A 22,838-nucleotide genomic window follows, 5' to 3' on the forward strand; every position below is an offset into this window, starting at 1 on the left:
TGGATTCATAACCAAATCATTCATAGCACCTTTCATATGGATGAGCCGCCCAGAGAATACTAGGGGAATATTCCCCAGACCACCACACTGCCGGCACCAGTTTGTGCTCTTCCAGCAATGGTCGCAGGGTTTTTGTACACTGATATTTCTCACCTGACACGCCACCGTCCATCCGTTCAATGAAGCTGAAAACATCTCTCATTGGAGAAGCCAATTCTTTACCAATCAGCGGTGGTCTAATTCCAATACTGCTGTGCAAAGTGAAGCCTTTTCTTTGTTAGCATAGAGGCAGTGACCGTCCGTCTGCTTCGGAGCTCCATACACAGTCGGGTTCACTGAACTGTTGTGTTGGGCACATCTGGTAGCCCCCTGGTACATTTTCATGGTGAGCTGCTTCACTCTAGCATATTGGTCGGCCCTTGCACACCTTCTAAGCCAACATTCACCTCACATATTAGTGTCACGTGGTGCTCCAGTTTGCACGTTGGTTATTCCCAATGGCGCCATTTGTCCACTCACAATACACTTTTTACCATAAAAGCTTGCAAACCGCTCACAAACTGTGCTGTTTGAGAAGTACTGCCACCCCTGACCCAAAAGCCAATAATTATCCCTTTTTAACCCTTTCCAATCCAATTTGTATCCTGGTTTTTCTAGGGGGCTTACTCTGTTTCTGCTGTTATACAACAGCGCTATATGCTGGCTAAAGCCAGTACTGCATGAGGTACTCCGACAGCAGAGAGGCTGGCAATATACAGTATGTGAACCCTAACAGGCGTCTTCCAACTTTGGAGCTGTACAGCCTTAAATCCTAATGTCATTAGACGTCAGACAGTGGGTTGGAAAGGGTTAACCCGTAACAACGGGTGATATGTGAGCAGACTGCCTATTGCACACCTTATATACCCACCAAGCCAGCTTTCAACATGTGGCTTCCTTCATTGCCTACTTACGGTGATGTAAAAAGTAGGTGGTCCTAATAATGACTCGACTGTGTATAATATCCCACACCCTGCACTTGGAGGCAGAACCGACCGGTGGGCATATACTGGAAAGTAAAGAACTAGTGTGGCATCCCTCAATGTAGCAATGAGAAATGGAAAGGAAATAAAGTGTTGAGCACAATTTAAATTGGGCACACATGATAAACCTCATACTAGCCATCCAAACCCAGTGTACTGTAGCCGGAGATATCCCACTACGCGCAGCTTCATCCGGGGAGTCGCCATCCCTGATGAAGGTGCACAGAGAGGCAGCGGCGCATTGAGCTTATGGGATGGCATCCATAAACGTACTGAAATTTCATGTACAGCAGTCCTGGTATAAGACTTTGTTCTGTTATATGAAGTTTTTGTATAAGTGATAAACCGTGTCTAGTTTCTAACTTCTGGTTTGTGATTGTCCTAGTCTTTTGAGGAAGATAACGTGGGATTTCCGCCTGTCCCAGACATAACGCTGGCAGGATACGTCCAGGACATACTCAACCATTTAACTGAAGAGCCCGGGAGCTTTGAAGCTGAAATCTATCAGTTTACAGAAGTAATGAATGGCTGGGTCACCACAGAGGAGACCTTACAGGAACTTGTGGAACTTATCTATGAGCAGGTAGGTACTGGCCTGTGGAGGAAGGATCTAGTCTTTCTAGGTTGGTTGGTTGTAGTCATTTCTTAGGCTTAAAGGGCTTTAACTTATCCCCTAACTTTAAAGTAATGACTATATCCTGCCAGGAGATTCAACTTATAATTCTAACATGCTAGAATGTAATATCCTTGGGGGTCCCAGAGAAGGGAACCCCTCCCTGTAAACGGGGAAAGACTCTGGAAACAAGCAGATGATTAGGAACATTGCAGGGTGTCCCTTCCTGTAGAGGGAATCCCTATGCTGTCATTAATGATATCTTGGGTCCCCTAGCATCTGCCCAAATGTAGAAGTAGTGGCTATATCTGATTGCCGTGTTTAGGCGGCTCTCGCACAGTCCATTTTTTTTTTTTACCATGATTAGCGCAGCATTTCAAATACTACATTAATTGCGGTACAATGCTTACGTTGATTTCAATGAGGCCTCGTAGACCAGCACTGTCTACTCTTATTTTCGTGCGTTTTAGCGCTGGTTAACGCACCTCATCACCCATCACAATGATGGGGTGCCATAAAAATGCTGTCAAACACAGTAGAATGCCACGCAAAATTGCGGTAAAATGCAGCAGTTTCAGACGCGGCGTTTTGTGAACACGTGTGAGGGCGGCCTTAGATGTTTCAGTGACGAGGAGCTGATTGTTTCATTTTCTTATCACAGTTGACTATCGGGTTGGCATCAAAGGCAAGATGCAAATTAACAGTATTGTCCCAAAAGACAAGCTGGCAGGAAGGGATCAGGACTCCTTCTAACGGCTGTTTTGACGCTTATTTTTACGTGCATAATACAGAGTACTGAAATCCCACTGATTTGCATTGGGGTGTATAGACCGGCGTTCTTCACACGCATGAAAATTATTGCAGCATGTGTTATTTTGGTCCAAACTAGGACATTAAAGTGACTGGGATCGTGGGGATATGCATGATACATTTGTATTTATGCATAAATCAATGGGGACTACGTGCGTTTGGAGGGGGGGGGGGGTGTTTACATGCATGAAACCCGCAATGTTTACTAGCGCAAAAGAAGCAACCGGGCCCAGTATTTACGGACCAAAACTAAATACGCCTGTGTGAATGGGCCCTTAGATATTCTGCTTTCACACTCCTGCCTCCATCTTTCTCTAATGTCTATCAGAACCTTCCACCAACAATCTGCGGTGAGCTCTCTTGTGCGAGACGATGTTGACACTGTAGTGTGTGAGTTGCAATATGTGACTTTGTGCAAATATTACCTCTGAGTAAACAATATGAAAATTCAGCATAAATATAGGACTTAATGGTGTGAAGCGCACAGCCATAGGATGGCCCATAAGTGTCTGATCAGTGGGGGGGGTGAGTGCTGGCGTCATCACTCATTTGATTTCTGCTGTTTCGATCACTAAATGACTATACATTTTTTGCTCTTGTTTTGCTTTATTTCTCATCCCTGTGTTCCAAGAGCTGTAACTTTTTTTTTTTTTGTAAGCAGAGCCGTATGAGGACTTATTTAGTTGCTGCGTGAGTTGTGTTTTTTTTTTTTTTTAGTAGTACCATATAATGTATTGAAAACCTTTTTAAAAATTTCTGTGTGCGGTGTCATGGAAAAAAATACAGCAAGTACATTTGAGGGGGTCTTTTTACAGCAAACACGGTGAGGTGAATATGACACGTTAAAGGGGTTGTACCAGGATCACAAGTTATTCCCTATCTACAGGATAGTGGGGGCATCACCCTCCGAGATCCTAGGCGGCATCGAAAACAGGGGTCCCATGTCGTCCTCTGCATGTCACTTCTCCACCCACATTGACATTAGAATGAATAGACTGCTGGCCGAGCAAGTGCCATCAGCACTCCATTAACTTCAGTGGGGCTGATGGACATAGCCAAGCAGCAAGCGCTCGGGTATCTCTGGCAGTCCCATTAAAAGTGAATGAAGCAGCAGCGCACTTGCGCGACTAACGCTCCATTCAATCTCATTCTGCCTGGGAGGTGTGCAGTGAGGAGAGCAGGGGACATGGGACCCCCATTCTTGAGTCTGGGGTAAACTTTGGTGGGGGTCTCACTGCTATCAGCAAGTTGTTTCCTATCCTGTAGATGGGGGATAGCTTGTGATCCTGGTACAACCCCTTTAACTTTAGTTTGCTGGTCAGTACAATTACAGCAAAACCGAAGGTATATGGTTTTTGTTATATTCTACTCCAAAAAAATATGACACTTCTAGGAATGAAGGCTTTTGTCTCCAGATTCTGATGGCCTTAATTATTTTTTCTTCTTTCGTTAGGCTGTGTGAGGACTTGTTTTTTGCAGACTGCGCTGTAGTGTTTTCTTTGTTTTCGGTTTTTTTTTCCAAAGGTTTTATTGGTATTGAGACTAATAGCAAGAATATTGAATGACCTATATTTTCCCCTCGCAGGTGGCGATATTGAAAGCTTATACAAACTCTTACGTATAAAAATTGTTGAGAAGTATAGCAATATCTGTAGGGTTTCGTTTTAGATCATTAGGGAGGGGGGGGGGGATAACAATAGGTTAGGTCGTCAAAAATCCATCATATATGATTCCAGAGTTATATAGAAGGTTAATATTAATAAGTAACTTAAATCCACTTTTATAGGAAGTGGATATTGCATTGTGGTGGAGACCCAGGGCATCCAAATGGATAATCCAGGACTCCAAATATTTGAGAAGGCTTTTAACCTGGAGTCTGGAGCACACACTGGGGGGCTGCGGATTGCAGTCTCCAGTCATCCAATCGCCGATATCTAACCAATATAGTTGACCGAATGAAAGTGAATGGCAGCGTACTATGGGTGTCTGTTTCAGCTCCCCTCAGCGATCGGATCGCTTTGGGGGGCTGACACGGCTTACCTGGAGGCTGCCGTAATTTTTAGAGACATGTTTTCACAATTAATACTAATCTGTTAAACCCTATCAAACTTTCCCAAAAAAAAAGTATTCAGTATTTTATTTTTTACTTTTAACTTTGTCAACAAGGTAAACTTTGACTGGGTTTAAACTAGTGTGGCTTGGTGGCATGCTGGCCCCCATCCCAATACCTAAAGGGGATGGTGGGCTGAAAAAGTTTGAGAACCACTGGGCAAGACCACCACAAAATAGAAGCTAAGACCATATCGTGATCCGACCAGGAACAGGGAAGTGTCGGATTGTCAGCAAGTATGGTAATAAGGAGGCTGAGATTAAAATGTAAACAGAGCATGAGCAGAAGACTGCAGAGAAGTACGTTTAGCCTTTCTTGGTACCGTTAAGTTCAGCAATCGGCTACAGAAAGAGTAGTTACACTATCGGACCACGGTTTTCTATGCATACTTAGGAATCTGTTGGGTTTTGGCTCTGATCTATCCAACTCCAACATATCCAACATCTATCCAGGAGAACGGGATATTGAAATCACCTGTGCAAATCAGTTTTGCCGTAGGGTAATGTAAACGTTTACGACTAGTAAGTAGGAGTGTGGGTAGGGGGGTAGGGGCGCGTATACATAATCACTACTTATTGGTTATACAGTTTTCCAGATATTATGCAGAACCTGCCTGCTTCACCTGTGTCCCCCTGATCTGTATGGAAAGGTAGAGCGTTAGTGCTCCCCTGAGAAGTGGGATATTTCAACGACCTAAAGAGTGGTTAGATTAGGGGTAGTCTAAAATCTAAGAACAGGAGAAACGAATATAACATAATTCTTCATTTAGCTAGATGTAAATGGTGCAACTTCTGCAAAGTGTTGGACCGAGGGTCGGAGGCCAGGAAGTGGGGTCAGCTGTCTATCTGCAAATGGTAGTTGGTCGCACATCTAATTATAATGGAGCTTACAGACCCCGTCTCTGGGAAGGTCTGTATTTGGGGGTCTGTTGGAAGGGAAGGGGGAAAGGGTGGTATGGTCCGCTCCTGCTGGCAGGTAAGTGTGTGGCATCCTCCATATACTGCAGCTATCTAGACAGTGTTCCAAGTCCCGTAGACTGCTGTACTGATTGTGATGACAAAGCTGAGGAGATGGATCAGTGGTAGATTGTAAGAGTGAAGATGGCAGTAAAGGAGTAATTCCCATGAAGCTTCTAAGTAGCAGCTTTCACAATCAATATTGGTTAGCGAACAGCAGTAGGATGTCCCTTATCTGCGGCTATCTGACGATAGTACTCATGATCTGATGGATAGCCACAGTAGTTGTCATGGGGTAGTAGAGCTGTGTATCTCTTAGGGATGCAGTCCAATAGCAAGGTGCGCCAGTAGTGAGAGGGTTAATCCCATAGGATCTAAAGAAGGCAGCTTTCACATTTAGCAGAGTATGTTTGCGGCTTTTCTTTGAAGGTTCTCTATGAAGACTGAGGATGTCTATAATATTCCACCACAGAGGCCTCCTATAAACTGCTCTTAGGCCTCCCTCACACAGTGCGTTTGCAGAAATGCAGCGTTTTTCAACGCTGCGTTACTGCAGATTCCGCCCCATTTCAGCAGTGCTGGCATACTTTATGCCAGCGTTTTGGCTGCGGTTTCAGCTCAGCTGAAAACGCAGCCAAGAATGCTGAAAAGAAGAAAAAAAAAGCTATACTCGCCTAGCCGCTGCTGTCCGGGTCGCGGCCGCTGGTCTCTGCCGCTGATCCGGGCTTCCTCGGCACTCCCAAGTCTATTGCCGAAGGCCAGATTTGAGAACCCCGCCTCCGGCAATAGAGTGCTGTGATTGGTTGTCGGTGCTTGCTCGATGTCCAATCACAGCCCTTCATTGACTGTCTCAGCCAATCAGAGCTTGGCGGCGCTGATTGGCTGAGACAGTCAATGAAGGGCTGTGATTGGACATCGAGCGTACGGACAGCCAATCACAGCACTCTATTGCCGGAGGCGGGGTTCTCAAACCTGGCCTTCGGCAATAGACTTGTGAGTGCAGGGGAAGCCCGGATCAGCGGCAGAGACCAGCGGCCGCGACCCGGACTGCAGCGGCTAGGTAAGTATTATTTTCTTTTTTTTCTCTAGCCAGCTGGGGCAGATTTTCGGGGTAGGGCTTCTATTGCAAGCCCTCACCCTGAAAATCGGCGAGCGGTTAACGCTGCCAAAAACGCGGCACAAAGTGTTGCCGCTAGAGATGAGCGAACGCGTTCGTCCGAGCTTGATATTCGTGCGAATATTAGGGTGTTCGGGATGTTCGTTATTCGTGACGAACACCATGCGGTGTTCTGGTTACTTTCACTTCCTTCCCTGAGACGTTAGCGCGCTTTTCTGGCCAATTGAAAGACAGGGAAGGCATTACAACTTCCCCCTGCAACGTTTAAGCCCTATACCACCCCCCTGCTGTGAGTGGCTGGCGAGATCAGGTGTTCGCCTAATATAAAAGTCGGCCCCTCCCGCGGCTCGCCTCAGATGCGGTGTGAGTTAGATGAGGGACAGTGCTGTTTATACCGGAGCTGCTGTAGGGAAAGAATTGGTAGTTAGTGTAGGCTTCAAGACCCCCCAAAGGTCCTTATTAGGGCCACTGATAGCTGTGTGTTGGCTGCTGTTAGCAGTGGGATTTTTTTTTTTTTCTCAAAATCGCCTCTGCAGACCGTTGCACCTGGCATTAGGGACAGAAGTGCTGCATAGGCAGGGAGAGTGTTAGGAGTGAGTGTAGCCTTCAAGAACCTCAACGGTCCTTTCTAGGGCCATATTTATCCGTGTGCAGTACTGTCCAGGCTGCTGTTGGCTGTGCTGCATTTTTTTTGGGCTTCTCAAAATCGCCTCTGCAGAGCATTGCACCCTCCATTGATACTGCAGGGAAAGAATTGTATAGGCAGGGCCACAACACAGTTATTATTCATAGAATATACGCAGTGCTGCCTGTTGGTGGGAAAAAACTGAAAACAAATCTATTTGTCCAGCCTGTGTCCGTCCTTACGCCTGTGTAGACGTGTGAGCTGCGTGAAAAACATTGCTAAATCATACGCACCCAGCTACGCTTTACTGCTGGCTTCGCCATTTGCTTTCCTTAATTGGGAAAAAAAATACCTGCTCTCCAAGAGTTATAATAACTCTGCTACCCTCACGTTCTGTGACACATAAGCAGGGACACAGCGCAGTTATTAAACTTCGCAGGTTCATTGAATATACGCAGTGCTGCCTGTTGGTGGGAAAAAACTGAAAACAAATCTATTTGTCCAGCCTGTGTCCGTCCTTACGCCTGTGTAGACGTGTGAGCTGCGTGAAAAACATTGCTAAATCATACGCACCCAGCTACGCTTTACTGCTGGGTTCGCCATTTGCTTTCCTTAATTGGGAAAAAAAATACCTGCTCTCCAAGAGTTATAATAACTCTGCTACCCTCACGTTCTGTGACACATAAGCAGGGACACAGCGCAGTTATTAAACTTCGCAGGTTCATTGAATATACGCAGTGCTGCCTGTTGGTGGGAAAAAACTGAAAACAAATCTATTTGTCCAGCCTGTGTCCGTCCTTACGCCTGTGTAGACGTGTGAGCTGCGTGAAAAACATTGCTAAATCATACGCAGCCAGCTACGCTTTACTGCTGGGTTCGCCATTTGCTTTCCTTAATTGGGAAAAAAAAATACCTGCTCTCCAAGAGTTATAATAACTCTGCTACCCTCACGTTCTGTGACACATAAGCAGGGACACAGCGCAGTTATTAAACTTCGCAGGTTCATTGAATATACGCAGTGCTGCCTGTTGGTGGGAAAAAACTGAAAACAAATCTATTTGTCCAGCCTGTGTCCGTCCTTACGCCTGTGTAGACGTGTGAGCTGCGTGAAAAACATTGCTAAATCATACGCACCCAGCTACGCTTTACTGCTGGGTTCGCCATTTGCTTTCCTTAATTGGGAAAAAAAATACCTGCTCTCCAAGAGTTATAATAACTCTGCTACCCTCACGTTCTGTGACACATAAGCAGGGACACAGCACAGTTATTAAAGGAGATGTCTCGAGGAAGCAGTTAATTTTTTTTTTTGCCCAGTCCCCCTTATTCAGCATACAAAACTAAGCACCCGTTTAAATGACTTTTAAAGCCGGTTTCTACTCACTGTTCCAGCGTTTCAGCAACTTTTAAAAACTTTTCCAAAGATGGCCGCCGGTTCTTCTCCCAAAGTGTACAGCCCTTGCTTCAGCCCGACGTGCGCGCTCCCGAGACGCCGCCAGCTGTGTCTCCATGGCAACCGGACGCATCGCAGCCGCCGACCAGACGCCCACCGCCAGGCAGCAGGTAAGCGGCGCTAGCCCCCGGCTCCCCAGCGCTAGTTCCCCCGGCGCAGCGACAGCCCCCCCGGCCTAGCGACAGCCCCCCCCCATCGCAGCGACAGCCCCCCCGGCCTAGCGCTAGCTCCCCCGGCCTAGCGACAGCCCCCCCGGCCTAGCGACAGCCCCCCCGGCCTAGCGACAGCCCCCCCCATCGCAGCGACAGCCCCCCCGGCCTAGCGCTAGCTCCCCCGGCGCAGCGGCAGCCCCCCCGGCCTAGCGCTAGCTCCCCCGGCGCAGCGGCAGCCCCCCCGGCCTAGCGACAGCCCCCCCCCATCGCAGCGGCAGCCCCCCCGGCCTAGCGCTAGCTCCCCCGGCGCAGCGGCAGCCCCCCCGGCCTAGCGACAGCCCCCCCCCATCGCAGCGGCAGCCCCCCCGGCCTAGCGCTAGCTCCCCCGGCGCAGCGGCAGCCCCCCCGGCCTAGCGACAGCCCCCCCCCATCGCAGCGACAGCCCCCCCCCCGGCCTAGCGCTAGCTCCCCCGGCGCAGCGGCAGCCCCCCCGGCCTAGCGCTAGCTCCCCCGGCGCAGCGGCAGCCCCCCCGGCCTAGCGACAGCCCCCCCCCATCGCAGCGGCAGCCCCCCCGGCCTAGCGCTAGCTCCCCCGGCGCAGCGGCAGCCCCCCCGGCCTAGCGACAGCCCCCCCCATCGCAGCGACAGCCCCCCCCGGCCTAGCGCTAGCTCCCCCGGCGCAGCGGCAGCCCCCCCGGCCTAGCGCTAGCCCCCCCGGCGCAGCGGCAGCCCCCCCCGGCGCAGCGGCAGCCCCCCCCGGCGCAGCGGCAGCCCCCCCCCGACCCATCACTTACCTGGGAGGCTTCTCGGGGCGGCTGGGCTGGGCTGGGCTGGTCTTCTCCGCTGGGCAGCTCCAGTTTCTGCACCTTCCTCTAACAGAGGATGGTGCAGAATGGCCGCTTCAGCGCGCTCCCGAGCAGTGACAGCTCGTCTGCGCATGCGCAGAAGAGCTGTAGCGGCGAGCACACTGAAGCGGCTCGTGCTCAGAGCAGAAGACCGGACTGCGCAAGCGCGTCTAAAAAAGCAAGCCGCCAGCGAATTTAGACGGAACCATGGAGACGAGGACGCTAGCAACGGAACAGGTAAGTGGAATAACTTCTGTATGGCTCATATTTAATGCACAATGTACATTACAAAGTGCATTAATATGGCCATACGGAAGTGTATAACCCCACTTGGTTTCGCGAGACCACCCCTTTAAACTTAGATAATTCATTCACTAGAGGCAGTGGGGCCTTTCGTTTTCCAAAAAGGGCAAAAATTATATTTGGCCTGCAGTCTTGCGCCAATTTATTTCCTGCCTGGGAAATCTAATCACTGGTAATACAGCATGCTGAGGGGTAGGGGTAAGCCTAGAGGACGTGGACGTGGACGTGGCCGAGGACGCGGAGGGCCAAGTGAGGGTGTGGGCACAGGCCAAGCTCCTGATCCAGGTGTGTCGCAGCTGTCTGCTGCGCGATTAGGAGAGAGGCACGTTTCTGGCGTCCCCACATTCATCGCCCAATTAATGGGTCCACGCGGGAGACGGTTATTAGAAAATGAGCAGTGTGAGCAGGTCCTGTCCTGGATGGCAGAAAGTGCTTCGAGCAACCTATCGTCTACCCGCAGTTCTGCGCCGTCCACTGCTGCCAATCCGAATCCTCTGTCTGCTGCTCCTCCTTCCTCCCAGCCTCCTCAGTCCACTACAATGACACCTGCTCAGGAGCGGGAACACTCCCAGGAACTGTTCTCGGGCCCCTGCTTAGATTGGGCAGCAGCGGTTCCTCTCCCACCAGAGGAGTTTATCGTCACTGATGCCCAACCATTCGAAAGTTCCCGGGGTCCGGGGGAAGAGGCTGGGGACTTCCGCCAACTGTCTCAACAACTTTCTGTGGGTGAGGAGGACGATGACGATCAGACACAGTTGTCTTGCAGTGAGGTAGTAGTAAGGGCAGTAAGTCCCAGGGAGCAGCGCACAGAGGATTCGGAGGAAGAGCAGCAGGACGATGAGGTGACTGACCCCACCTGGTGTGCAACGCTTACTCAGGAGGACAGGTCTTCAGAGGGGGAGTCAAGGGCATCAGCAGGGCAGGTTGCAAGAGGCAGTGCGGTGGCCAGGGGTAGAGGCAGGGCCAGACCGAATAATCCACCAAGTGTTTCCCAAAGCGCCCCCTCGCGCCATGCCACCCTGCGTAGGCCGAGGTGCTCTAAGGTCTGGCAGTTTTTCACAGAGACGCCTGACGACCGACGAACAGTGGTGTGCAACCTTTGTCGCGCAAAGCTCAGCCGGGGAGCCAACACCAACAGCCTCACCACCACCACCATGCGCAGACATATGATGGCCAAGCACCCCGCAAGGTGGGACAAAGGCCGTTCACCGTCTCCGGTTTGCACCCCTGCCTCTCCCCCTGTGCCCCAACCTGCCACTGAGATGCAACCCCCCTCTCAGGACACAGGCACTACCGCCTCATGGCCTGCACCCACACCCTCATCTCCGCTGTCCTCGGCCCCATCCAGCAGTGTAGTTCAGCGCACCGTTCAGCCGTCGCTTGCGCAAGTGTTCGAGCGCAAGCGCAAGTACGCCGCCACGCACCCGCACGCTCAAACGTTAACCGTCCGCATCGCAAAATTCATCAGCCTTGAGATGCTGCCGTATAGGGTTGTGGAAACGGAGTCCTTCAAAAGTATCATGGAGGCGGCGGCCCCGCGCTACTCAGTTCCCAGTCGCCACTACTTTTCCCGATGTGCCGTCCCAGCCCTGCACGACCACGTCTCCCGCAACATTGTGCGCGCCCTCACCAACGCGGTTACTGCCACGGTCCACTTAACTACGGACACGTGGACAAGCACAGGCGGGCAGGGCCACTACATCTCCCTGACGGCACATTGGGTGAATTTAGTGGAGGCTGGGACAGAGTCAGAGCCTGGGACCGCTCACGTCCTACCCACCCCCAGAATTGCGGGCCCCAGCTCGGTGCTGGTATCTGCGGAGGTGTATGCTTCCTCCACTAAAGCACCCTCCTCCTCCTCCTCCTCCTCTGTCTCACAATCAAGATGTGTTAGCAGCAGCATGTCGCCAGCAGTCGGTGTCGCGCGGTGTGGCAGCACAGCGGTGGGCAAGCGTCAGCAGGCCGTGCTGAAACTACTCAGCTTAGGCGATAAGAGGCACACGGCCCACGAACTGCTGCAGGGTCTGACACAGCAGACCGACCGCTGGCTTGCGCCGCTGAGCCTCCAACCGGGCATGGTCGTGTGTGACAACGGCCGTAACCTGGTGGCGGCTCTGCAGCTTGGCAGCCTCACGCACGTGCCATGCCTGGCCCACGTCTTTAATTTGGTGGTTCAGCGGTTTCTGAAAAGCTACCCACGCTTGTCAGACCTGCTCGTAAAGGCGCGCCGGCTCTGCGCACATTTCCGCAAGTCCCACACGGACGCTGCCACCCTGCGCACCCTGCAACATCACTTTAAGCTGCCAGTGCACCGACTGCTGTGCGACGTGCCCACACGGTGGAACTCTACGCTCCACATGTTGGCCAGGCTCTATGAACAACGGAGAGCTATAGTCGAATACCAACTCCAACATGGGCGGCGCAGTGGGAGTCAGCCTCCTCAATTCCTTTCAGAAGAGTGGGCCTGGTTGGCAGACATCTGCCATGTCCTTGGTAATTTTGAGGAGTCTACCCAGGTGGTGAGCGGCGATGCTACAATCATTAGCGTCACCATTCCTCTGCTATGCATCTTGAGAAATTCCCTGCAAACCATAAAGGCAGCTGCTTTGCGCTCGGAAACGGGGGCGGGGGAAGACAGTATGCCGCTGGATAGTCAGGGCACCCTCCTGTCTATTTCTCAGCGCGTACAGGAGGAGGAGGAGGAGCATGAGGAGGATGAGGAGGAGGGGGAAGAGACAGCTTGGCCCGCTGCTGACGGTACACCGGCTGATTGCCTGTCATCCTTTCAGCGTGTATGGCCTGAGGAGGAGGAGGAGGAGGAGGAGGATCCTGAAAGTGATCTTCCTAGTGAAGACAGCCATGTGTTGCGTACAGGTACCCTGGCACACATGGCTGACTTCATGTTAGGATGCCTTTCTCGTGACCCTCGCGTTGCACGCATTCTGGCCACGACGGATTACTGGGTGTACACACTGCTCGATCCACGGTATAAGGAGAACCTGCCCACTCTGATTCCCGAAGAGGAAAGGGGTTCGAGAGTGTTGCTATACCACAGGACCCTTGCGGACAAGCTGATGGTAAAATTCCCAGCCGACAGCGCTAGTGGCAGAAGGCGCAGTTCCGAGGGCCATGTTGCAGGGGATGTGCGTAGATCGAGCAGCATGTACATCCCAGGCAGTGCAACAGTCTTTAAGGGCCTGGCCAGCTTTATGGCTCCCCACCAAGACTGTGTCACCGCTCCCCAGTCACGGCTGAGTCGGCGGGAGCACTGCAAAAGGATGGTGAGGGAGTACGTAGCGGATCGCACGACCATCCTTGGTGACGCCTCTGCCCCCTACAACTACTGGGTGTCGAAGCTGGACACGTGGCCTGAACTAGCCCTGTATGCCCTGGAGGTGCTTGCTTGTCCTGCGGCTAGCGTGTTGTCGGAGAGGGTGTTTAGTGCGGCTGGGGGAATCATCACAGATAAGCGTAGCCGCTTGTCAACCGACAGTGCCGACAGGCTAACACTCATCAAGATGAACAAAGGCTGGATTTCCCCAGACTTCTGTTCTCCACCAGCGGACAGCAGCGATACGTAAGCAATACGTAGGCTGCACCCGCGGATGGAAGCTACGTTCTCTCTCACCATCCAAAACGGGGACATTTCTGCTTCATCAATCTGTGTCTAATATTCCTCCTCCTCCTCCTCCTGCTCCACCTCCTGAAACCTCACGTAATCACGCTGAACGGGCAATTTTTCTTAGGGCCACAAGGCTCACTCAAATAATTTTTCAGAACAATTTTTATAAGTTTCAATGCGCTTAAAAGCATTGGAACTTTAACTTGAACCAATTTTTCGTTACACTGGGCTGCCTCCAGGCCTAGTTACCACTTAAGCCACATTAACCAAAGCGATTAATGGGTTTCACCTGCCCTCTTGGCTGGCCATGGCCAATTTTTGGGATGTACATTAGTACTGTTGATACAGCAATTTGTGTGGGCCCTCGCCTACAGTGTAATCAAATTAATTTTTAGCCCACCTGCATTACAGCTGACGTTACCTCAGCTGTGTTGGGCAATGCAATGGGATATTTTTGTGTACCGCCGGTGGGTTCCAGGGAGCCACCCATGCTGTAGGTGCACACTGAGTTTTTAATACATCTGTACACTTCTAAAGAACCCGTCTGACCGGGGCATGCAGTGTGGGCCGAAGCCCACCTGTATTACGCACGACATTACTACCTCAGCTGTGTTGGGCAATGCAATGGGATATTTCTATGTACCGCCGGTGGCTTCCTGGCACCCACCCAGGCAGTGGGTCCACAGGGAGTTAAACCTACATGTGTCCACTTGTAAAGAATCCCAGTCTGACTGGGGCATGCAGTGTGGGCCGAAGCACACCTGTATTACGCACGACATTACTACCTCAGCTGTGTTGGGCAATGCAATGGGATATTTCTATGTACCGCCGGTGGCTTCCTGGCACCCACCCAGGCAGTGGGTCCACAGGGAGTTAAACCTACATGTGTCCACTTGTAAAGAATCCCAGTCTGACTGGGGCATGCAGTGTGGGCCGAAGCCCACCTGTATTACGCACGACATTACTACCTCAGCTGTGTTGGGCAATGCAATGGGATATTTTTGTGTACCGCCGGTGGGTTCCAGGGAGCCACCCATGCTGTGGGTCGACAGGGACTTCACAATAGGGAGTTGTACCTGCCTGTGTCTATGAATTAAAAAGCCCGGTCTGACTGGGGCATGCAGACACCTTGACAGAATGAATAGTGTGTGGCACATAGGTTCCCCATTGCTATGCCCACGTGTGCAGCTCCAGATGGCGGTGGCACAGGATTCTATTTCTCATTGCTTCTGTACAGCATTGTGGGCTATCGCTCCGCCACTTTTAAAGAGGGTCGCTGCCTAGCCGTGCCAACCTCTGCAGTGTATGCCTGCGGTCCCTCGTCATGGCAGACGCAATTCTAAATAGACATGAGCGTGGTGTGGCATGAGGGCAGCTGAAGGCTGCGCAGGGACACTTTGGTGTGCGCTGTGGGGGGGAGGGGGTGCGGTTGGGCAGCATGTAACTCAGGAGAAGTGGCAGTGGAGTGTCATGCAGGCAGTGATTGTGCTTTGTTGGAGGTAGTGTGGTGCTTAGCAAAGGTATGCCATGCTAATGAGCGCTTTTCAGAAGTAAAAGTTGTTGGGAGGGGGGGGGGGCCCACTCTTGCCGCTATTGTGGCTTAATAGTGGGACCTGTGAACTTAGGATGCAGCCCAACATGTAGCCCCTCGCCTGCCCTATCCGTCACTGTGTCATTCCCATCACTTTCCTGAATTGCCCAGATTTTCACACATGAAAACCTTAGCGAGCATCGGCAAAATACAAAAATGTTCTGGTCGCCCATTGACTTCAATGGGGTTCGTTGTTCGAAACGAACCCTCGAGCATCACGGGAAGTTCGTTACGAATAACGAACACCCGAACATTTTGGTGTTCGCTCATCTCTAGTTGCCGCGTTTTCAGCAGTGCTAAAACCGCTGCCCATTCATTTCAATGGGCGACGCAGGGCTGAAAACGCCCAAAGATAGAACTTGCATCGCTGTCAAAGTGCAGCGTTGGGAGGCGCTGCGTTTTCAGCCCTGTGTGAGCAGCCCCATTGAAATGAATGGGAGTGTTGTACAGCGTTTAGCGCTGGGCTGAAAAGGCAGCGCTAAACGCTGTATAAAACGCCCCGTGTGAGGGAGGCCTTACAGCGCTGTAGTGCGGTCTGCCGCATGTAGCGGCCTTCCTTCCATCCGCTCCCCACCCCTCACCATGTCCCTGTGAGCTGTAGCTTTATTGGTATCCTTATGGGATAAATGCAACTGTTTGGTCATTTATTATTGAATTTTTATATGCAAGGTGACAGTCAGAATACTGGCATTGCCTTTTTTTTCCATACAGTACTTACCATGCTTCACATATGTGATGTTTTGATAGATTGGACTTTTATGGATGCGGCCCTACCATTTATGCTGGGGTTTGTTTGTTTTTTTTTGGTTTTTTTTTCATTTTATTTTTTAATGCAATTTAAAGTGAGAAAAGAGGCATCTCATCTCAGTAAAGGATTCCTTATCCACAGTAGGGGGCATACCTTGCTGATTGGCGGGGGCTGACTGCTGGGACCCGCATTAGTTCAGAGATGTTTCTCGACAAGCTGAAATCCATGGGGCAGCCTGGGGCTTAGTGATGGCAACCCGTCGCCACCCTGTGATTGCGTTGTGGGGAGGGAGCAGTGGGGCATCCCTCCGGCTAGATGCTTAGATGCCATGTTAGCAATGACCATGGCATTTAAGTAGTTAAACTGCCTCAATCGGAGATACCTTCAGTGGTTGTCAGCTGGGTATAGAGCGGGTATTGGCAGCTCCCCTCTGGCCTCCCCATATCCCGCTTCATACGACTAATGGGTCTCTCCCTGTTGTCTGCACAGTAGAACTACATGTAATTAACAGATCTTATGCTACAACTGGGTACTTTGATGCGTTACTAGGAAATAAATGCAAACTAATTTCTTTTTTTTTTTTTTATTGTTTTTAAGGCAACTTCAGTTCCTAATTTCTCCTATACGGGGGCACGTTTGTGTAATCACTTGTCAAGTAATCTTCAGATTAACCCACCGAACTGGAACTTCAGGCACTTGCTCCTTAAGAGGTAAATAAATGATAATGTTTGTTCGTATTCTGGGCCTTGAAACCAACTTAGGGTCCTTTTTAGACAAGCTGATTCTAATAACGACCAAGTGACGACACTGCTAGCTCATTCACTCTCATGCAGCCTGTTTAGACAGGCAGATGCATCGTTGGCTCGTTCAAACATGAATCATTCAGTCCCTGAATGAAAAGGACTGAACGATTGCTGTTTAAGCCGAATGATGAGCCAACGATGGTTTTTATGCTTGCAAAAAAGGAACAAAAAGCCAAAGATTCTTGTTCATCTTTCAGTCATTGGCTCGAATTTAGACCAAACCATTATTGCTCACTTTCACTCATTTGAACAATTCTTTTTGACCGTTAATCGTTACGTCTAAAAGCACCCTCAGGGTTTGCTCACACGGTCGTATTGTCACTGCGTATGACGCACGTGCATATCCCGTGCGTAACACGCAGTGAATGAAGGCATTGAAAGTCTTCGATGCACGTCTGTGTGTGGGCACTGCATATCGATACACAGGAGAAGTAGATCGCAGCGTATCATACACAGACCTTGATTGGACTGCGTGTGAAATGCTGTACATACGCATGCATTACGTATGGACAGCGTTTCTATACGCACCCCCAGTCTGTTTAAAAAAAAAAAAAAACAAAAACACTAATATACTGCGCTTGTCCAGAATCGCGTGATTCACAGGCATGCACGGTGCCATACGCAGCCCATACGTCTGCGACGGCTCTCTGCAGGCAGAGCGTATGGCCTATGATGGGCACAATGCTGCAGGAGACCCGCAGCGTTGTACATATATGCCTATGTGATCTCATAACTTTTGGATCTCTTGTCATAACAATAGTTCATCTGTGATGTGCCTATAGTAGATAAACATGATGGGTGCTAAGGCCCCCCCACCCAGAATTCGAAATGCTGTGTATTGTATCCCCAGATAGACAATGTAATTTTGCTTAAAAAATTACGTATTGCATTGACACAACTGGGTGATCGGGATTAGACTGTCATCTCCCTCCCTCCCTTTCTTCTCTCCTCATGTTTTCTTTATCAGTCTGGTTAGCATTTCTGTTCCTGAGTTGTCTTATTTTTGTAATCCTCATGTCTTCCAGGTGTCAGACAGAATTTGAAAAAAGACATCAAGCTGCAAAAGGAAATGAAGCCACAAGAAAGCACTTTCATGCCTTTGTATTGTTCTTGGGTGAACTTTATCTCAACCTGGAGGTAAGACTAGAATTCCCAAAATACCGTACTGTGAAAATGTTTTAGGCAACTGTGGGGAAAAATGCTACAAAGTAAAGGTACATTTACACACAGTACCGGGTACCTTGTAGTCTCGCATCAATTATAAGAGACTTGGTGTTTGGAAAGGATATCAAGATATCCTTCATCTTTATTTTGTCTGTCTAGTCAGCCCCTAAACGTTTTTAAAGGATTCCAATAAAGATGATTTAATTTTTTAGTCTTTAAAGGGGTTGTCCCGAGGCAGCAAGTGGGTCTATACACTTCTGCATGGCCATAATAATGCACTTTGTAATGTACATTGTGCATTAATTATGAGCCATACAGAAGTTATAAAAAGTTTTATACTTACCTGCTCCGTTGCTGGCGTCCTCGTCTCCATGGTGCCGACTAATTTTCGCCCTCCGATGGCCAAATTAGCCGCGCTTGCGCAGTCCGGGTCTTCTCCTCTTCTCTATGGGGCTCCGTGTAGCTCCGTGTAGCTCCGCCCCGTCACGTGCCGATTCCAGCCAATCAGGAGGCTGGAATCGGCAATGGACCGCACAGAAGCCCTGCGGTCCATGAAGACAGAGGATCCCGGCGGCCATCTTCAGCAGGTGAGTATGAAGACGCCGGACCGCCGGGATTCAGGTAAGCGCTGTGCGGGTGGTTTTTTTAACCCCTGCATCGGGGTTGTCTCGCGCCGAACGGGGGGGGGGGGTTTAAAAAAAAAAAACCCCGTTTCGGCGCGGGACATCTCCTTTAAGGCTTAATAAGTGACATTATAGACTTCCCTGTTTCTGTGATTAGTACATTTACACACACAGAGATGATCGCTCACAATTCGTCAGAAACTGACAGTTCTAAGCAATCATTTTGCATAGATACTAATGGGCTAATCAGCCTTTAGTACTTCATTGCATGTATTTTGAGAACAGCTGGTGATCTGTTCTATACATCGCTATTGTTCTCCAGCGGGACAGCAGCTGTTAAAAGAATGTTATCAGCGCTGCCCGCGGAGAACACAGCATGTGGTCCGTCTTATTTTATTGTCCTGAGTGACAAGAATTTTTTAATGCAGACCTGAACTTGGCGATGGACGAAAAGTGCACGATGGGCACACAGTTACACCCAACAATCGCTCAAAAGATGGCTTTTGAGCAATAATTGTTGTATGTAAAAAGGGCCTTTTGGAATGCTTTCAAAAATAGAAGTGTTAATTAGTTTCTATTTTTGTAAATTAACAATATGCAAAGTGAACAAAACGGCGATCTAAAGCAAATCAATATTTGTTGTGACCGCCCTTTGCCTTCCAAACAGCGTGAGTTTGTCTAGGTAAACTTACACAAAGTCATTGATTTTGTAGAATTGTATGGTGGGTGTATGATTAGCCAGTTATGCCAAGAGAGTAATAATCATCATCATTTTGTTTATTCACTTAGGGAGCTATAACATGAGCCCTAGCAGCAGCCACAAGTGCTCACATTTTCCCGACAATTGCCGGGTGGCACTTGTAAATGCAGGTGCCGCGCAGCATTTAGGGCTGTTTCAACATGTTAATACCGTGTTTTTCCCGAAAATGAGCCCTAGCCTGATTTTTATTTATTTATTTTTTCGGGAAGGATTGAATTATAAGCCCTAGCTACATTACAAAAAATGCTTCCTGCAGTCCTCGGCCGCCTGTACAAGATCACTTCCTGGTTACGGGATTCCTAAATCACTTGGTATCACATAAAGGATTCGTTCTTTGAGCTCTGCATTGATTGGCTGAGCAGCGCTCGAAGAACTAATCGCAGCTATCACTTTGAGGAGGCGGGATTTATGAATTGGCTGAACCATAGCTCAGTCAATTCATAAATCCAGCCTCCACGGCGCAATGGCTGTGGTTGGTTCTTCGAGCAGTGCAGTTCAGACAATCAATGCAGCGCTCAAAGAACGCCATTGTGTAAATAGATAATCGAAAGCAATTTTGGTGATGATTTGCTATAAAATACCCTATAAGCTGTACAGCTATCCTCTTCTTTGATATTTAACTTTTTTAAATCGAAGCTAATTTTTGAGGTGGCCTGTTAGTACTTTTGCCCAGGGTGATGATATGAATTCTAAGCGCTTCCGAGTACTGAAGCCTTTTTTACTTTTACTTCTTCTAATAGATAAAAGGCGCAAAGGGCCAGGTGACCAGAGCGGAGATCCTGCAGAGCGGCCTCAAGGAGTTGCTGGATGCTTTATTCTCCAATCCAGTAGACGATAATCTCGTTTGTGCTGTAAAACTACTGAAGGTAAGCAACAGTTCATCACTAGAAGGGGGGGGGGTTGAATACTAAGAACAAGCAAACCAACTGTCAGAGCTCTGCTGTCCAAAGCTGAAATTGAGGTATTTACAGAAACTATGTATCTGTATACCTTTTCTGCTTAACTTGGGTTGGGGATGCATGTACTCCCCTCGCTACGGCTCTGCACATCCTGCTCACTTGGTCAGTGGAGGCTCTTAAATGGCCTGACCAAATCATGGTGTGTTTCCAGTCTACAAAGACATTTCACAAGTGAACCTATTCTGTATGTGCACCAATATCTTACAGGTGTATTCCCATAAATACAGCAGTACTGTCCTCTCCTCAGCCCCAGCGATCCAGCTTTGCAACACCACGGTTCTCCTGGTCTCTGATTGGCAAGCAGCAGTTGCCTGACTTCTGCTGTCAACAGAGAGGCTGCGGCATCATGATTCTGAACTCCTGGCATCATGGCGCCAAGGTTATGCGCGCTGATGCCAAGAGAACAGATGGTGATGTCATGGCCTCTGATTGGCAGGTAGCAATTACCTGACATCTGCTGTCAACACAGATCGGTAGAATCACGGAGCTGGATCACTAGAGCTGAATTTTGTTGTTTTCACACATCTGCACCTCACGTTAAAATTTCCAAAAGTAAAGCGACTACCCCTTTAAATGTGTTATTTTGTAGTTAACTGGATCAGTTCTAGAAGATGCCTGGAAAGAGAAGGCGATCTCCTACATGGATGAAGTGATCCAGAGGATGAAGAACGTGGTTCTGGATGCAGATCGAAGCAGGTTAGAATGATTGGTTCATCAATTTGTATAATGTTTAAAAGGGTTCCCTCATTAGAAAAAATTAATCCTATACTTGCCTATTCCTCCCCGATCTTCTCCTCGCCGGATCACATCGCCTCCAGCCGGCCGGATCCTCTTCCTGTGAAGAAGTGCACATTCTCGGCAGTCTGTTCCCTGCAGGTCAGTATACGTTACATCACTAGTAACGTAGCGTTCACTGCCTAGCCCAGAATGCTGAATCTTATGCTGGGCTATTGCCAAGACTGCGCATGCATGCTGTCTCGCTGCGAGTGTTTACATTCTATTGCCGTGAGACAGCACGCATGCGCAGTAACGGCAGTAGCCCGGGATAGGATTCCGCATTCCCTGTGGGAAGGAGACTGCCGAGAATGTACCTAACATCACAGGAAAAAGAGGTTCGGGCCGTCTGGAAGTGAGGTGACCCGGTGGACTGCGGGAGCCAGGAGAAGATTCGGTAAGAAGACTGGAGAGGAATAAGCAAGTATAAAATTCTTTTTTTCCTAATGACAGAATCCCTTTAACCCATAGGGTAAAAGGGAAACCATTTAAATTGCTATGTAAATGTGAATTTGTCTTTTGGTTTCAGAGATGTAAGACAGATGCTGCTGAAGTTAGTAGAACTTCGATCCAGTAATTGGGGGAGGGTTCATTCTACTTGGACTTTCAAGGAAGCAACTCCAGAAAATGACCCTAATTACTTCATGGTAAGTTTGCACATTTGAGTCGCAGTTCTGTGATCTGTCTTGATGGACCAAAGCCTTTACTTATTTGTTGCTGTATAAATACAATTGGTCCTTCAGGGTACAATAATTTCAACATATGGCGTATAAGACAACTTTTGAACCCCGAAAAATCTGTTCTGAAGTCGGGGGTCGTCTTATACGCCAGTAACACAAAAAAAAGAAAGTGTCAAAAAAAAAAAAATCATTACTCACCTCCCCCGGCGTTCTGCGGCGCTGCTGCAGGCTGTCGCTCCCTCCTGGTCCCCGGCAGAGCATTGCTTTCTGGACGCAGGGCTTGAAATCCCCGCCTCCAGAAAGCTAGTACTGTGATTGGCTAACACACGCTGTCAGCCAATCACAGCCATTCAATGACATCATTGAATGACTGTGATTGGCTGAAGGCACGTGTGTTTTAGCCAATCACAGCCATTCAATGATGTCATTGAATGGTTGTGATTGGCTGACGGCCCTGCATCCAGAAAGCAATGCTTTGCCGGGGACCAGGAGGGAGCGACAGCCTGCAGCAGCGCCGCAGAACGCCAGGGGAGGTGAGTACTGATTTTTTTTTTTTTTGCTCCACTGTATTCCCGGCGTATAAGGTGACAGTTGGGGGGTCGTCTTATACGCCTCGTCGCCTTATACGCCGGAATATACGGTAATGATCTTTTCGTAGCTATTGTGCCTTAAGGCCCTTTTACATGCAACGGTTATCGCTAAAACGACCGCAAGACTGAACGAACTGATGACATTTTTTAATGAAATTACACGTACAGATAATGGCTTTTAATCCTTTCCATTTCCTTCATTGGCTTTAAAGGCCCTTTTACACGCAACTATTATCGCTCAAACAACCACAGGACTGAACAATTTGACGGCATTTTTGAATAAAATTGCACCTACAGATAATGGCTTTTAACTATCTGCATTTCCTCCACGGGTTGTTTGCTCAGCTGGTTGTGTGTTTATGCACTGATTATATGCCAAGCAAGAGTCCATTGTCTCTTCTGGGCATTTATTTGCCTTGCATAAGCAGTGTACTCATTGTGTATGCAAGGCAAACAAAACGATCCTTTGATCACTCAAAAGACTGGATGAATTACATTTTAAATGGAACGAATTTTGAGCA

The 22,838-nt window shown here is 49.2% G+C and overlaps 1 protein-coding gene across 1 annotated transcript in view; it reads left to right on the forward strand.

Annotated features, from left to right (window-relative positions):
* PAIP1 (poly(A) binding protein interacting protein 1) overlaps positions 1-22,838 on the forward strand; it is a 44,158-nt gene that overhangs the window by 13,932 nt on the left and 7,388 nt on the right. The window contains exons 3-8 of the mRNA XM_066602745.1: positions 1,408-1,605; positions 16,562-16,674; positions 17,793-17,904; positions 20,055-20,180; positions 20,863-20,969; positions 21,577-21,694. Of these exons, the coding sequence (XP_066458842.1) occupies positions 1,408-1,605; positions 16,562-16,674; positions 17,793-17,904; positions 20,055-20,180; positions 20,863-20,969; positions 21,577-21,694 (774 nt within the window). The remainder of the gene's footprint in view (positions 1-1,407; positions 1,606-16,561; positions 16,675-17,792; positions 17,905-20,054; positions 20,181-20,862; positions 20,970-21,576; positions 21,695-22,838) is intronic.

The sequence above is a fragment of the Eleutherodactylus coqui genome, chromosome 5, assembly GCF_035609145.1.
Source record: "Eleutherodactylus coqui strain aEleCoq1 chromosome 5, aEleCoq1.hap1, whole genome shotgun sequence".
Taxonomy (NCBI): Eukaryota; Metazoa; Chordata; class Amphibia; order Anura; family Eleutherodactylidae; genus Eleutherodactylus; species Eleutherodactylus coqui.